At 48.8% G+C, this 17,607-nt stretch overlaps 1 protein-coding gene across 1 annotated transcript in view; it reads right to left on the bottom strand.

Annotated features, from left to right (window-relative positions):
• The window catches only part of GFRA1 (GDNF family receptor alpha 1), a 239,581-nt gene that overhangs the window by 68,448 nt on the left and 153,526 nt on the right, over positions 1-17,607 (bottom strand). Inside the window, exon 4 of the mRNA XM_088466456.1 lies at positions 5,035-5,371. Coding sequence (XP_088322582.1) covers positions 5,035-5,371 — 337 coding nt within the window. The remainder of the gene's footprint in view (positions 1-5,034; positions 5,372-17,607) is intronic.

Genomic DNA, 17,607 nt, shown 5'->3' with positions numbered 1-17,607 from the left:
CCAAGCAAGTGCGCACAAACACGCAGATCCAAGCAAGTGCGCACAAACACGCAGATCCAAGCAAGTGCGCACAAACACGCAGATCCAAGCAAGTGCGAGCAAACACGCAGATCCAAGCAAGTGCGCGCAAACACTCAGATCCAAGCAAGTGCGCGCAAACACTCAGATACAAGCAAGTGCGCCCAAACACTCAGATCCAAGCAAGTGCGCACAAACACGCAGATCCAAGCAAGTGAGCACAAACACGCAGATCCAAGCAAGTGCGCACAAACACTCAGATCCAAGCAAGTGCGCACAAACACTCAGATCCAAGCAAGTGCGAGCAAACACGCAGATCCAAGCAAGTGCACACAAACACTCAGATCCAAGCAAGTGCACGCAAACACTCAGATCCAAGCAAGTGCGCGCAAACACTCAGATCCAAGCAAGTGCGCACAAACACGCAGATCCAAGCAAGTGCGCACAAACACGGAGATCCAAGCAAGTGCGCATATCACACAGATCCAAGCAAGTGCGCACAAACTTGCAGATCCAAGCAAGTGCGCACAAACACTCAGATCCAAGCAAGTGCGCACAAACACGGAGATCCAAGCAAGTGCGCATATCACACAGGTCCAAGCAAGTGCGCACAAACACGCAGATCCAAGCAAGTGCGCACAAATACGCAGATCCAAGCAAGTGCGTGCAAATACGCAGATCCAAGCAAGTGCGCACAAACACGCAGATCCACTCCCTGTTACTTCATACAACATGACCCCTGTCTGTCAATCACTAAAACCGTTGTCACAACTGATTGCAATTCAATCGCTGCGTGTGCCCATTGCAGGTAAGATGCCTGCGTAGACCGGCCATAAACGCTCAGCTGCGTAAGTATCGGCATTGTATGCGTATGTGAATGAGGCCCATAGATCCCCATATAGCAATGTGTGCATTGCCGGCTGCCTCGCTCGCTTGCCCCGGTAGCTTCCCCCTTTTGGAACCACAGCGAGGAGGGGACACAGGAGACCCTGACACAATGTGACATTTCAATTATCCTAATCTAGAGGAAATATATGGAAGCAATCAGGCGCTGGTCCCTGTTACTGACTGGGGTCCTGACGTGTGCACAGAGCGATCTGTCAGCCATATGCAGGACATGTTTTCATTTATGTGGCAGAATCAATAACACATCTGCTAAATATAAGGGAGACGGGACCCGCGGGAAGGTCCCAATATGCACTTGGCTCCTGCGCGGTTCTGCGCACCGGCTGCCAGAGAAGCCTCATTCCTCAGCCGATGAGAGACAGGACACAATATATACTGTATACGCTGCTGATGGCAAATGGGACACACTTTGTATATCCATTCTGATACTAAGATATAGGGACTGATGCACCATTGCCCGCAACTGCCCCCCAAATTGTAGGTGCATTATGCGTTCATTAAAATGATGTGTGTCGACCGTAAACAGCAGCATATTCGCCTAGTGTACGCCAGGACCAGGGCTCACACACTTACGTCTCACTTGCGGCCATATCGGGAATCATATATTTGATTTCCCATAGATACAATAGTTATTAGGTATTAATACAACTGCTAAGACCTGTGTAACACAGCAGACCGGGTGACACACACAAAGGCGTATACAATGCAACAGCAGACATCGGGCCCGCTTCCTATAGATGCCTCCTGTAGTATTTACATTGTGGCTGTACGGTACAGCCGTTACCTTACAAACGTGTAATACCGCCTGACCGTGAATCAGACCCGTAGCCAATAAATCGCCATCAGCGGAACATTCATAAACCGTCAATCACAAGTGGTTCACTAGTGCTGGTGACTATCATCATCCGTGATTTGCACCTCTCTCTGGTCACTGGCAAATAATATGGCTTCAATGGTGCATAGGCATCGATGTCCTGTATCAGACATTACTGTGCCCGGCCTTCACGTGACCAACCTATCCTGCCTATCCAGACACAAGGAGGCGTGATAGGCATCTCTGCATGTGACCAGGTACATTACACATCACTGATGCCCCTGGTACAGGGCACATATGAAGGTCTGCCTGTAGACTACGCCAAGTGCAACCCCCACTCACACGCCCTGGTAGTAGTGCCAGCACCATGTCCAGGGGCTCTGGCGGCCTGCAGAGGGAAAATAGACAGACAACCCTGGATCAGGACCTTAGTTTTCTAAGGGCTAAGGGAAATACTTATTAAACAATTTTTGCAGGATATCCGCAAACATTAAAGGTCCCCGGGTGTTACATGGAGCGGCCGCAAGAGATGTCTCCGATATCTCCAACTGCAAAACACCTCCCATAGGTCTCTATGAGGGCACAGGACGCACAGTAAGCGCACAGATGACGAACCAGACGTAAGCTATCACTCTACTTCCAGCTCTCCGCCAGGACAGGCTATTACCGGAGCCTGGACGGGGGGGGGGGGGGTCACGGAGGGGGGAGTTGTGCCTGCGGTGCCTGCGCGGACATTTTCTCACTGTATTTTTGTACACATGGGGAGGTGTGCGGAGGGGATTCGCACGGGCAGAGCTTTATCGCAAGTGATCTTGATACTTTCCTGTGATAGGTCCTAAATGCGCAATGTAAACTAGTCATACCACACCCGCCAGGGGAATATACGTATGTACTGTATGTATAGATATAACCTTGTGTAATGTAGTAAATAAATGCATAGATACAGCACAGACTGTCATTGTAATGATCCTCGGATTGTATAATCTCCGTACTCAAAAATACTCAATTTCTACCATAACTTTGTTCATCTACTGTATTTAGGTGTCATGTAAACAGGTCATTCAGTATCAATAAACATGGCATGTGTTACTTACTCAGCGCCTGTACAGCACAATGAAATACTCTGTATAACCACTTGAGTGACAGATTGTCTAAAATACCTAGCTGTGTTCCAGAGCAAAGAGTGGAGTTCTAGAACTCATAGTGGGGTCTCTAGAACTCATAGTGGGGTCTCTGGAGCTCATAGTGGAGTATCTGGAGCTCATAATGTGGTCTAGAGCCCATAGTGGGATCTCTAGAGCACCTAGTGGGGTATCTGCAGCATTCAGTGGGGTTATAAAGCCCATAGTGGGGTATGTAGCACATAGTGGGGGTCTCTGTAGCACATAGTGGGGTTTCTAGAGCTTGCAGTGGAGTTACACAGCTCATAGTGGGTTCTCTAGAGCTTAGTGGGGTTTCTAGAGCTTGCAGTAGGGTTATACAGCTCATAGTGTACTCTCTGGAGCACATAGTGGAGTTTCTAGAGCTTGTAGTGGGGATATACAGCTCATATGAGTCTCCAGAGCACATAGTGGGGTTTCTAGAGCTTGCAGTGGTGTTATACACCTCATAGTGGGGTCTCTGGAACTTTAGTGGGGCTTCTAGATCTTGCAGTGGGGGTTTTACAGCCCATAGTGGAGTCTATGGAGCACATAGTGGGGTTTCTAGAGCTTGCAGTGGGGTTACACAACTCATAGTGGGGTCTCTTGATCACATAGTGGGGTCTCTGGAGCACCTAGTATAGTTTCTAGAGCGTGCAATGGGGTTATACAGCCCATAGTGGAGTCTATGGAGCACATAGTGGGGTTTCTAGAGCTTGCAGTGGGGTTACACAACTCATAGTGGGGTCTCTGGAGCTTTATTGGGGTTTCTAGATCTTGTAGTGGGGTATTGCAGCTCATAGTGGAGTCTCTGGAGCACCTAGTATTGTTTCTAGAGCTTCCAGTGGGGTTACACATCTCATAGTGGCGTCTGTGGAGCTCATTGTGGGGTTTCTAGAGCGTGCAGTGGGATTTTACAGCTCATAGTGGGGTCTCTTGAGCTCATAGTGGGGTTTCCAGAGCGTGCAGTGGGATTTTACAGCTCCTAGTGTGGTCTCTGGAGCTTTAGTGGGGTTTCTAGATCTTGCAGTGGGGGTTTTACAGCCCATAGTGGAGTCTCTGGAGCACATAGTGGAGTTTCTAGAGCTTGCAGTGGGGTTACACAACTCATAGTGGAGTCTCTTGATCTCATAGTGGGGTCTCTGGAGCACCTAGTATAGTTTCTAGAGCATGCAATGGGGTTATACAGCCCATAGTGGAGTCTCTGGAGCACATAGTGGGGTTTCTAGAGCTTGCAGTGGGGTTATACAACTCATAGTGGGGTGTCTGGAGCACATAGTGGGGTCTCTGGAGCTCATAGTGGGAAGTCTGGAGCTCATAGTGGGGTGTCTGGAGCACATAGCGGGGTGTCTGGAGCACATAGCGGGGTGTCTGAAGCTCATAGCGGGGTGTCTGGAGCTCATAGCGGGGTGTCTGGAGCTCATAGTGGGGTGTCTGGAGCACATATCGGGGTGTCTGGAGCTCATAGTGGGGTGTCTGGAGCTCATAGTGGGGTGTCTGGAGCACACAGTGGGGTGTCTGGAGCACACAGTGGGGTGTCTGGAGCTCATAGTGGGTGTCTGGAGCTCATAGTGGGGTGTCTGGAGCTCATAGTGGGGTGTCTGAAGCACACAGTGGGGTGTCTGGGGCTCATAGTGGGGTGTCTGGAGCACATAGCGGGGTGTCTGGAGCTCATAGTGGGGTGTCTGGAGCACACAGTGGGGTGTCTGGAGCTCATAGTGGGGTGTCTGGAGCACATAGCGGGGTGTCTGGAGCTCATAGTGGGGTGTCTGGAGCACATAGCGGGGTGTCTGGAGCACATATCGGGGTGTCTGGAGCTCATAGTGGGTGTCTGGAGCTCATAGTGGGGTGTCTGGAGCTCATAGTGGGGTGTCTGGAGCACACAGTGGGGTGTCTGGAGCTCATAGTGGGGTGTCTGGAGCACACAGTGGGGTGTCTGGAGCTCATAGTGGGGTGTCTGGAGCTCATAGTGGGGTTTCTAGAGCTTTTAGTGGGGTTACACAGCTCACAGTAATTAGCCGAGTGTCCTGTGGCGATACTCCTGGCAGTGAAGAAATACATGTTATACTCGGGCGGCTTCCCGTCCGTCGGTATGTTGACTGTACCCTGTTATATACACTGCACCCCAGATGCAGAAGAGAAGATGGCAGTCATTACCTGCAGATGTAATTTGTCTTACAGGATTCCTGCAGATTCAGACAGTTCTGCTTCTCCTTCTCCTCGTATGAACACACGGGGACGATGGTCTGGCGCCGGCGTTCGGAGCAGGCCGTGTTCTTGCAGGAACAGAACAGCATCCCATAGCTGTGTTTGGCTGGGACCTTGTCGAAGAACTGGCGTAGAGCTTTGTGGCATTTCCGCCGGTTGCAGACCTCGTTGGAGACGCTGCTTGTACACGGTGTTATGTAGGCCGAGCGGTACTTCTTACACGTATCGTCCAGGTTACAGGCTTTCGCTGCGTCTAGACAGTCATTCATTTTCGAAATCATCGGCTCTGTGGAAACAGCACAATGAGAATTATTCTCTGGTACTGTGCAGCTATATATAGAATAAGAGGAGATCTTGGTATGTGACATAAAAGGACAGGAGAAGTGGTACTGTGCAGCTATATATAGAATAAGAGGAGATCTTGGTATGTTACATAAAAGGACAGGAAAAGTGGTACTGTGCAGCTATATATAGAATAATAAGAGATCTTGGTATGTTACATAAAATGACAGGAGAAGTGGTACTGTGCAGCTATATATAGAATAAGAGGAGATCTTGGTATGTTACATAAAAGGACAGGAGAAGTGGTACTGTGCAGCTATATATAGAATAAGAGGAGATCTTGGTATGTTACATAAAAGGACAGGAGAAGTGGTACTGTGCATCTATATATAGAATAAGAGGAGATCTTGGTATGTTACATAAAAGGACAGGAGAAGTGGTACTGTGCAGCTATATATAGAATAATAAGAGATCTTGGTATGTTACATAAAATGACAGGAGAAGTGGTACTGTGCAGCTATATATAGAATAAGAGGAGATCTTGGTATGTTACATAAAAGGACAGGAGAAGTGGTACTGTGCAGCTATATATAGAATAAGAGGAGATCTAGGTATGTGACATAAAAGGACAGGAGAAGTGGTACTGTGCAGCTATATATAGAATAAGAGGAGATCTTGGTATGTGACATAAAAGGACAGGAGAAGTGGTACTGTGCAGCTATATATAGAATAAGAGGAGATCTTGGTATGTTACATAAAAGGACAGGAGTAGTGGTACTGTGCAGCTATATATAGAATAAGAGGAGATCTTGGTATGTGACATAAAAGGACAGGAGAAGTGGTACTGTGCAGCTATATATAGAATAAGAGGAGATCTTGGTATGTGACATAAAAGGACAGGAGAAGTGGTACTGTGCAGCTATATATAGAATAAGAGGAGATCTTGGTATGTGACATAAAAGGACAGGAGAAGTGGTACTGTGCATCTATATATAGAATAAGAGGAGATCTTGGTATGTGACATAAAAGGACAGGAGAAGTGGTACTGTGCAGCTATATATAGAATAAGAGGAGATCTTGGTATGTGACATAAAAGGACAGGAGAAGTGGTACTGTGCAGCTATATATAGAATAAGAGGAGATCTTGGTATGTTACATAAAAGGACAGGAGAAGTGGTACTGTGCAGCTATACATAGAATAAGAGGAGATCTTGGTATGTGACATAAAAGGACAGGAGAAGTGGTACTGTGCAGAAAATGGTCAGTGACAAATCCTTAGGGAACCAGGAATAGGAAGTGTCTGATATCTGTGTGTAACTTCTACACACTTTGGGGATCATTATTGGACCCCAGGTGTACGTAGTAGACACACACAAGAAAAGGTGTATGGATATGTGAATGTTCTGTCAGACGCTCAAACACAGAAGCATCTGCGCCAGAAGTGCGTCAGGCGTGCGTCAGGCGTTCCAGTATACAGTGTATACACAATATACAGGATAGCGTACAGACTGCAAACATGACAGTGCTACTAATCACATGACACGAGATCATATAATGACGTCTCAAACGCACAAGAGAGAATATAGCCTGGACAGTGTTATTAATACATTGAATGTCGCATTTCCAATATAAAATGTAATTAAGTGCAAACACAAATAAAAAAACTCAAATACAAATTACATTTTATTTAATTAAACACAAACATCTGTTGTTCTCCCTTCAAACAGCAAGTGGGAATCTCTTCTCCTGCTGCCCTCCAAATGGAAATGTCAGTGAAATAATGCAAATAAATGGCTGCAGCGCTAATGCATTACGTGCTATGCGCTGGAGGGGCCAATCTGCGATCAGCCAATCAGGAGTGGCCAGATGGAGCTGCTGATTGTCTTCATTCTGTGTCTTTGCCTAAGCCCCTCATTGAACGCAAGATGTGCGTCACAATTCAGTGACCATGCCCTTATTGTGTCCGGCCTACACTGTCAGATGGGGGGGACGCGTATGCGAGAATTGCCAGTTGAGGAAGGATGTGTGTGTGTGTGTGTGAGAGTATGTGGGGGGATCTGAGAACTGTATATAAAGCATATGGGGTGAGAGCATGTGGTTGTGTATATAAAGCATATGGGGTGGTCTGAGAATATGTGGGGGGATCTGAAAGCATGTGGCTGTGTATATAAAGCATATGGGGTGGTCTGAGAATATGTGAGGGGATCTGAGAATATGTGGGGGGATCTGAGAGCATGTGGCTGTGTATATAAAGCATATGGGGTGGTCTGAGAATATGTGGGGGGATCTGAAAGCATGTGGCTGTGTATATAAAGCATATGGGGTGGTCTGAGAGCATGTGGGGGGATCTCAGAGCATGTGGCTGTGTATAGAAAGCATATGGGGTGGTCTGAGAATATGTGGGGGGATCTGAGAGCATGTGGCTGTGTATATAAAGCATATGGGGTGGTCTGAGAATATGTGGGGGGATCTGAAAGCATGTGGGGGGATCTGAGAGCATGTGGCTGTGTATATAAAGCATATGGGGTGGTCTGAGAGCATGTGGGGGGATCTGAGAGCATGTGGCTGTGTATAGAAAGCATATGGGGTGCTCTGAGAGCATGTGGCTGTGTATATAAAGCATATGGGGAGGTCTGAGAGCATGTGGGAGGGATCTGAGAGCATGTCGCTGTGTATATAAAGCATATGGGGTGGTCTGAGAATATGTGGGGGGATCTGAGAGCATGTGGGGGGATCTGAGAGCATGTGGCTGTGCATATAAAGCATATAGGGTGGTCTGAAAGTATGTGGGGTGATCAGACAGCATGTGTGGGGGGGTCTGATGTCATTATATATAACTATAATCTACACAAAACCGCAAATAATGATGTGACACAGAAACAATTATGTAGGACCCCAAAGTTTTCAAATGATGGGACCGCCATAGTTATTTTATTTATTATTTATTTATCAACAGTTTCTTATATAGCGCAGCAAATTCCGTTGCGCTTTACACTAGAACAAAACTGGGTAATAACAGACAGATACAGTATATAGGTAGGAGGGCCCTGCTGGCAAGCTTACAGTCTATAGGGAAATAGGCATTGGTACACAAGGATAGGTGCTATATATTGTATTTTGGTTTAGTTAAGAGCTCAGTGCAATCACTGGGTATATGTGCCCGCGCGCGTCTGCACACAGCGCACGTTTGTACACGTTCAGTATGTCAATGTGGATAACAGACGTACACCCAACTCTAAATGGGCCTCACTGTCTTTATTCTTAGATTTCTTAAATCATACTTTGAATCATGTGTTTGTTAGATTCACACCAGCTACTGCGGACGTCTTCTGGCCGAGGGGGGGGAACACGATTTTGCAATGTATTCTGGGTCTCCCATGAAATAAAATGAAAACGATACTTACAGAAAGTTTCCCTGAACCGGTATAAAATCAATCAGAATTTGTGTTGTCAGCAGCTGCAGAGTTCAGTCTCCAATAGGCAGAAATCTCTGTAATTACCGTGTAATCTGCAGGGCATCAGGTGCTCTCATTAGCGCCTCATTTCAGTAATTACTTCATTACTGGCGCCAGTAAGTAAATATTATGCAAAGCACTTGGAGAGGTGCTTCGGACAATGCTGTCCCTGGGGGGAGATTACACCCCCCCCATGTACTCAGATTTCTGACCTGCACTATGGCATTGCTGCTGATGCATAGTTCTGGCTGAAATGTTCATTTATCGCGACACGGCGACTTTTGTCATTTATCACAATCTGACAGGTAACTTTACTGTGACATCAGCCTCTGACAAATGTCTCTGTGTCACTGGCCAAAGGCATGATGCAATAATGATCCTGTGTCCTAGTGATGCCGGGGGCTGATATTGGGAACAAGCCTCTCATTGCTCAGTGCTCATACAGTATAAAGCACTACAGGTACACAGCGTCGTCTCGTTTTCCCTGTGTCACAGACTGTAACGTTAGATTGTCTGCCACTGAGTATATATATGTATACAAATAAACATATACTAAAGATGTACTGTATATAGTCTACGTCAGGGCTAGTATTCTCTCCAACGATTCTCAGTTGCAGTATATATATATAAACAAAGCTAAAAGTCCAAACAACACAAACATGGGAGGACACCCTGCGCGTTTCGTTGCGAGAACTTCACCTTATCTTCACTCATATTTTATCTATTTATTTATATTTAGGCTACATAATATCCAGTTAGCAGAGACCCCTCCTCTCCAGGTACTAATTGCTGGAGGAGAAATCGGAGCTCAGGAGACAGCGGAGCTCATTCATCCTTCATAATTCATTCAGTTCAAGGTCAAACCGCTGGCAGATAACTATAGAGCAGAGAGTAAGCGGCACACACAGGAGGAGGCCCATTCAGCCTCCAGCAGCACACACAGGAAGAGGCCCATTCAGCCTCCAGCAGCACACACAGGAAGAGGCCCATTCAGCCTCCAGCAGCACACACAGGAAGAGGCCCATTCAGCCTCCAGCGGCACACACAGGAAGAGGCCCATTCAGCCTCCAGCAGCACACACAGGAAGAGGCCCATTCAGCCTCCAGCAGCACACAGAGGAAGAGACCCATTCAGCCTCCAGCAGCACACACAGGAAGAGGCCCATTCAGCCTCCAGCGGCACACACAGGAAGAGGCCCATTCAGCCTCCAGCAGCACACACAGGAAGAGGCCCATTCAGCCTCCAGCAGCACACACAGGAGGAGGCCCAATCAGCCTCCAGCGGCACACACAGAAAGAGGCCCATTCAGCCTCCAGCGGCACACACAGGAGGAGGCCCATTCAGCCTCCAGCAGCACACACAGGAGGAGGCCCAATCAGCCTCCAGCGGCACACACAGAAAGAGGCCCATTCAGCCTCCAGCGGCACACACAGGAGGAGGCCCATTCAGCCTCCAGCGGCACACACAGGAGGAGGCCCAATCAGCCTTCAGCGGCACACACAGGAAGAGGCCCTTTCAGCCTCCAGCAGCACACAGAGGAAGAGACCCATTCAGCCTCCAGCAGCACACACAGGAAGAGGCCCATTCAGCCTCCAGCAGCACACACACAGGAAGAGGCCCATTCAGCCTCCAGCGGCACACACAGGAAGAGGCCCAATCAGCCTCCAGCGGCACACACAGGAAGAGGCCCATTCAGCCTCCAGCAGCACACACAGGAAGAGACCCATTCAGCCTCCAGCAGCACACAGAGGAAGAGGCCCATTCAGCCTCCAGCAGCACACAGAGGAAGAGGCCCATTCAGCCTCCAGCAGCACACAGAGGAAGAGACCCATTCAGCCTCCAGCAGCACACACAGGAGGCCCAATCAGCCTTCAGCAGCACACACAGGAAGAGACCCATTCAGCCTCCAGCAGCACACACAGGAAGAGGCCCATTCAGCCTCCAGCAGCACACAGAGGAAGAGGCCCATTCAGCCTCCAGCAGCACACAGAGGAAGAGACCCATTCAGCCTCCAGCAGCACACACAGGAGGAGGCCCAATCAGCCTTCAGCAGCACACACAGGAAGAGACTCATTCAGCCTCCAGCAGCACACACAGGAGGAGGCCCAATCAGCCTTCAGCAGCACACAGAGGAAGAGACCCATTCAGCTTCCAGCAGTACACACAGAAAGAGGCCCATTCAGCCTCCAGCAGCACACACAGGAAGAGGCCCATTCAGCCTCCAGCAGCACACACAGAAAGAGGCCCATTCAGCCTCCAGCAGCACACACAGGAAGAGGCCCATTCAGCCTCCAGCAGCACACACAGAAAGAGGCCCATTCAGCCTCCAGCAGCACACAGAGGAAGAGACCCATTCAGCCTCCAGCAGCAGACACAGGAAGAGGCCCATTCAGCCTCCAGCAGCACACAGAGGAAGAGACCCATTCAGCCTCCAGCAGCACACACAGGAGGAGGCCCAATCAGCCTCCAGCAGCACACACAGAAAGAGGCCCATTCAGCCTCCAGCAGCACACACAGAAAGAGACCCATTCAGCCTTCAGCAGCAGACACAGGAAGAGGCCCATTCAGCCTCCAGCAGCACACACAGGAAGAGGCCCATTCAGCCTCCAGCAGAGATACTTTGCCTGTGGAATAAAATGACTCCTCCTAACATACATAATGGGTGTTTCTATCTACAGGGGATTATGTGGTTATTCATCATCTCCGGGGTGCTGCTATTTTCTCTCTCTGCCAGATGATAATTCTCATGCATACAACCAGTGACAGCACGAGTCCCATGTGTGTCCTGTGAGTGCCCACAGACCTTTGTGTAGAGGGAGCAGGATGGACACTGGTCTTTCCCTAATCTTGGCGGATCATTCTGCATATGCATGACCCGACTTGCTGGCTTCCGAACGTGCAGTGGAACTATATCTTCTGTCTTTTTGTCATTCAGCGCACAAAAAAAACCAGCTAAAAGAATATTTCCTACCTCCGCCATCTTGAGATGCTCAGGATGAAAGGAGGAACGTTGCGGGACGCTCTTTGCCCGGGAAAGCTGTCACTGAACAATCTCTTTACCTACAACATCCTTTGTTAGATAGGAGGAGTCTTGTTTGCTGCACAATGGTGCTTTTCTGTGCTTAACAAACAGAACCCGATGTAACTTATTCAGGGGTCTATTTACTAAGCAGTGTTAGGAGACAGAGTGAAAAGTGATAAGAAAGTGATAAGGTGCCAGCCAATCAGCTCCCAACTGTCATTTTTCAAACACAGCCTGTGAGATGACAGTTGGGAGCTGATTGGCTGGCACCTTATCACTTTCTTATCACTTTTCACTCTGTCTCCTAACACTGCTTAGTAAATAGACCCCTCAGTGTTATGTATTAGGGGAACGCCTAGTTTGCCTAGTGGTAGCTCCCATCCTGAATACAGCAATGAATGAGAGCAGGATGTTGCAGGGCATGGGGGCTCCAGACCCCGCATTATAATGATCTCTGAGCTGAAACGCGGGAAAGACTTTGGTGTTTCCAGACCATTGCATTAATCATGTTGGGAGATGAATCTGCTGACAGTAACACAAGGTGCTGCCCTTTGCTGATATAATTAGAGCATTCCTGGGGTTATGTTATCACTGTATCGCTGTTCGGAAATAACACCTGCTAGAAAGACAAATGCAGGCGGCTGCGTTACGGGAATATCACCACATACGGGGACATATTGTGAGTATACGGAATCCTCAGGGTCTCGCTGGGCTCTTGTAACAATAGAGAGCAATGATTCAGCGTTGGCGGGATCCCAGCTTGTGTTTTAGGATCATTTCCCTAAAAATAAACTCAACAGCCACAGATTTGTGCATCAGTGAGGTAATAAAAATGACACAGAGTTCATCAGCGATACCAGGAGCAGCGCAGATTATGGCCGGCAGTCGGGCTCTACCTACGATAACTTTAGCTAATACTTTACATTTTCTGTACATTGCTGACTTAAAGAAATATTTTATAAATGTGACCTACATCACCCAGTACCCTGAGAGCATCTATGAGAAGCATACTCAGGGGCGCCGAGAGGGGGGGGAGCGGGTACAGATTACCGGGGCCCGGGCTTCCTGAGAGGCCCGGCGGGGGCCCGGGTCCGGCGCCGCTGTCATTCCCTTAAAGCGGCCCAGCACGCAGCGTGTGCTGATCTGCAGTGGAGACTGCTCGTCTCCTATGCCTGTGGGGGGGAGCGATCACACTGATCGCTTCCCCCCCCCCCCTGGCTATGAGCAGGGCTGAGGGGGCCTAGAGCGCCCCCCTCCCCATCGCGCTGCAAATCTTTTTTTTTTTCAGGAAGGGGGCGTGGCCACGCCGGCCGCAATTAGGCCACGCCCCCTATTACCAGGGGCCCCCCGCGGCTCACAGCAGGCCTGAGCATACTGACCAACTCTCCCTCATTGTCAGAGAGACTCCCTGTAATAGCAGCAATCTCCCTGTCTCCCTGAAGAGTCCAGCATCTCCCTGACTGCACCAGACCCCCGTTATGAAGCTGTTATATTAATAAAAAACAGAGATATATACAATAAAATGGGATCGTTAGTATCATTTCCCTATAAGGTACAATGATCCCTATGAGCTCAATTACATATGGATGAAAATCAATTTTATGACACGCCTCTCAGATGTAGTAGTACACGCCTATCACATGTATGACACGCCTCTCAGATGTAGCAGTACACGCCTATCACATGACACGCCTCTCAGATGTAGCAGTACACGCCTATCACATGTATGACATGCCTCTCAGATGTAGCAGTACACGCCCATCACATGTATGACACGCCTCTCAGATGTAGCAGTACACGCCCATCACATGTATGACACGCCTCTCAGATGTAGCAGTACACGCCTATCACATGTATGACATGCCTCTCAGATGTAGCAGTACACGCCCATCACATGTATGACACGCCTCTCAGATGTAGCAGTACACGCCTATCACATGTATGACATGCCTCTCAGATGTAGCAGTACACGCCCATCACATGTATGACACGCCTCTCAGATGTAGCAGTACACGCCTATCACATGTATGACATGCCTCTCAGATGTAGCAGTACACGCCCATCACATGTACGACACGCCTCTCAGATGTAGCAGTACACGCCCATCACATGTATGACACGCCTCTCAGATGTAGCAGTACACGCCTATCACATGTATGACATGCCTCTCAGATGTAGCAGTACACGCCCATCACATGTATGACACGCCTCTCAGATGTAGCAGTACACGCCTATCACATGTATGACATGCCTCTCAGATGTAGCAGTACACGCCCATCACATGTATGACACGCCTCTCAGATGTAGCTGTACATGCCCATCACATGTATGACACGCCTCTAAGTTGTAGCAGTACATGCCCATCACATGCATGACACGCCTCTCAGATGTAGCAGTACACGCCCACTTTACCGCCGTGCTCATATGTGCTGCTGTCACACTCTCCCTGACATGCTTTTTCAAAAGTAGGCACATATGGTGAGAAGTATCAGCCCATATGTAACATGGTTACCGCTGATTTCAAAGGAGACAGAAGCATCACCCCCGCTCTCCCCATCTACAGGTGCTTGTTATCTGAGACTACGTACTGTTCTCTCCAATATTGGTGTAAAACTGCCCCATGTAGAAGACACATATAACCCCATTCTGGATTATATGTCAGAGACCATTCTGTACAACGAGAGTAACGGAGTCCTCTATGTCCTACATATCCCCAACCCTGATGCCCAAGGGCTACTCCAGAATTAGCCCTTGGGCATCGGATGTGGCTTTATTCATATCACAGTCCATGAGTGCTCCCTGAATGACTAGTTCATTGATAAGAAAGGTTTCAACACAGGTGATGGCAATGATACCATGAGAGGGACGTCCAGGAACAGAGCCTTTTGTCACTCCTGGAATGGGTCATGTTGAGAGGTTTATTGAATGCAAAAACATTTTGGAGACAAGTGTCCTCCTTCCTCAAGCTGAACATGTGTCCTGAGTGCCGTCTTCTACTCGGACTAAAATACTTCTGCATTCTGGCACCAGGAGAAACTTTCTTTATTTTTGGTGAGTACTGCTTAGAATGCGCTGAAATGGAAGCAGCAGGGGACCGAGATGCTGCTAAATAAGCCTGACGTATAGCCAGACGTGTCCAATGTTCCAGAACCTGTTTATAAGTAGGCCACCCTCTTCTAGCCGCTTCATACAGAACAAACAAGGAATTGGACTTGGGCATTGAAGCAGTCCGGTAGACATAAATACGCAACACATCCAAAAAAACAAGAGGACAGAAGGTCCTCCTGCAATAGCGGGACCACAATAGGCTGGTTCAGATAAAAAGAAGAAACCACCTTAGGTAAGATGGCAGGGCGAGTAGGGAGGACTGCCCGATCCGCATAAAACATAATATAAGGAGAGTGGCATGACAGCACTCCAAGCTCCGAATCTCTCCTGGCTGATGCCAAGGCCAGCAACAGAACCATCTTCCAAGAAAGATATTTTAAATCAACAGTCTCCAAAGGTTCGAATACGGAAGACTGAAGGAAAGAAATAACTAAGTTAAGATCCCAAGGTGCCGTCGGATGAACATAGGGAGGTTGAATACGAAGGATTCCCTGCAAGAAGGTCTGAACCTCGGGAGACAACGCCAATTTGCGTTGGAAGAAAACAGAGAGAGACGAAACTTGAACCTTCAATGATCCCAAGCAAAGGCCCGCATCCAGGCCTGACTGAAGGAAACCCAAATGATGACCCAAACGAAAAAGACAAGGTATTAAACCAGATTTTCACACCATGCCACATAGGCCTTCCAAATTCGGTAATAGTGGGCCGAGGTCACATGCTTCCGAGCCCGGATCATAGTATGGATAACTATCCCGTGGAATACCCATCTGTTTCAAGATCGTGGTTTCAACAGTCAAATGCAGTCTGTATAAGGTGCGGTACAGAAAAGGACCCTGAAAAAGGAGGTCTGGACGAAGAGGCAGTGGCCAATGATCAGCATCTAGAAGCTTTTTTAGGTCTGAGAACCAGGCCCTGCGAGGTCAGTTCTGAGCCACAAGAATGACCCTGAGCTTCTCCCACTTGATGCATTTGAGCATTCGAGGTAGGAGGGGAAAATGTGTAAACAGATAAACAAACTGGAACGGCCACGAAGCTGTCAACGTGTCCACCACCAATGCCTCCGGATCGGAGGTGCGGGAGCAATAAAGAGGGAGTTGATGGTTTTGTCTGGATGCCATGAGATTGATCTGGGGCTTGCCCCAACGCCGAAGTAGGCCTTGGAAAACCTGAGGATGAAGAGCCCATTCGCCTGGATGAAGATCCTGGCGACTTAGATAGTCTGCTTCCCAGTTGTCGACACCTGGAATAAAGACCACTGACAGCGCCGCGGCGTGACTTTCTGCCTAACAGAGGATCCGGGATACTTCCCTCATGGCTCCCGGCTTCGGATTCGTCCCTGTCGATTTATATAAGCCACCGCATTCGCATTGTCTGACTGGACTCGAATGGCCAGCCCCCGCAGGAGAGGAAAGGAGTCTTGAAGGGCATTGAAAACTGCCATGAGTTCCAGAACATTTATCGGAAAAAGGGCTTCCTGACCCGACCACCGGCCCGGTAATGATGATCCAGAACTACTGCTCCCCAGCCTCTGAGACTGGCATCCGTCGTCAGACTAACCCAGTCCCACAGACCGAAACGCTTCCTGGCCAGGAGATGGTTGGACAGTAGCCACCAAAGAAGGGAAATGCACGTCTCTGGAGACAACCGCACCAAGCGCTGCATGTGGACATAAGATCCTGACCTTTGGGACAAGAGAACTCGTTGGAAGGTCCGAGAGTGAAAACGGCCGAACTCTGGACCTGATTCACACCCGCTCGCTAGGGTGCGTTCACTCGTAGCTGGCCGATTGTCGCAATCTGCGTATGCATCGCAGTGTTCGTGCGCGAACAAGTGCTAGAGATCAGGAAGCATTTGCTCGTTACACATAGACAGCCCAGCAGAGTGAGTGACAGGAGAAACCATTTGTGGGTGGTGACAGGGGCAGTCCATTACTAACGGGGGAGTGGAGAAGCGAATGCAGTTGTGCCTGAGCGTCTTAACGCCGTTTCAGAGGCGTGCATAATTAACAGGCAGCGTCATAGTACACGTCACCTGGTTGTATTTCACACTGAAGTGCTCGCAGTGCTTGCGGCAGGGCATAGTCAACTTCAAGCGCTGCGATCACATCCGATGGTACCTGATGTACCGATGGTTGCATACACTTCCTGGAGATGACGTGTGCAAGTGGGCGTCTTAAGACAGGCTGGTGGGCGTCTGCATACACCTGTCCAGGACCACCCATCATTCTGTGCACAATTTTCTAATTCTACCACGGTAACCCATGTGTCCTTCTGCAGGAAGAGACGGCATGTACACCTGTGTGATAGGTATGATGACGGCACTGATGGTTCGGTGAGATATAGGCTGGTCATACCAAGCATACAAGTGCCAATATGTTCCGATAGTCTGGTTCCTAACTCTGCAGGGCACAGCCTCCCGCCCACAGACACTCAGATAGTGATTATAGTAAGTCTTTTATATTTGAGGCTGAGGAAAGTAAAACGTAACTGACCAAGGTCATCAGCCTGTCAATAATGGACGGTAAGGACCTGACCACAAACTATTCCCCACCACCCGACACCCCCAGCCCGACTTTCTCTAAAGTCTTCTCTCAGCTCAGATGATCAAACCGCTTCATTTCAAGGTAACTCCATTACACAGTAATAAATGTTTTCT

The sequence above is a fragment of the Taudactylus pleione genome, unplaced genomic scaffold (genome assembly GCF_031769625.1).
Source record: "Taudactylus pleione unplaced genomic scaffold, aTauple2 ptg003137l, whole genome shotgun sequence".
NCBI lineage: Eukaryota > Metazoa > Chordata > Amphibia > Anura > Myobatrachidae > Taudactylus > Taudactylus pleione.
Note: the sequence above shows the minus strand (reverse complement) of the source record. Positions and strands in the feature narration are given on the sequence as shown.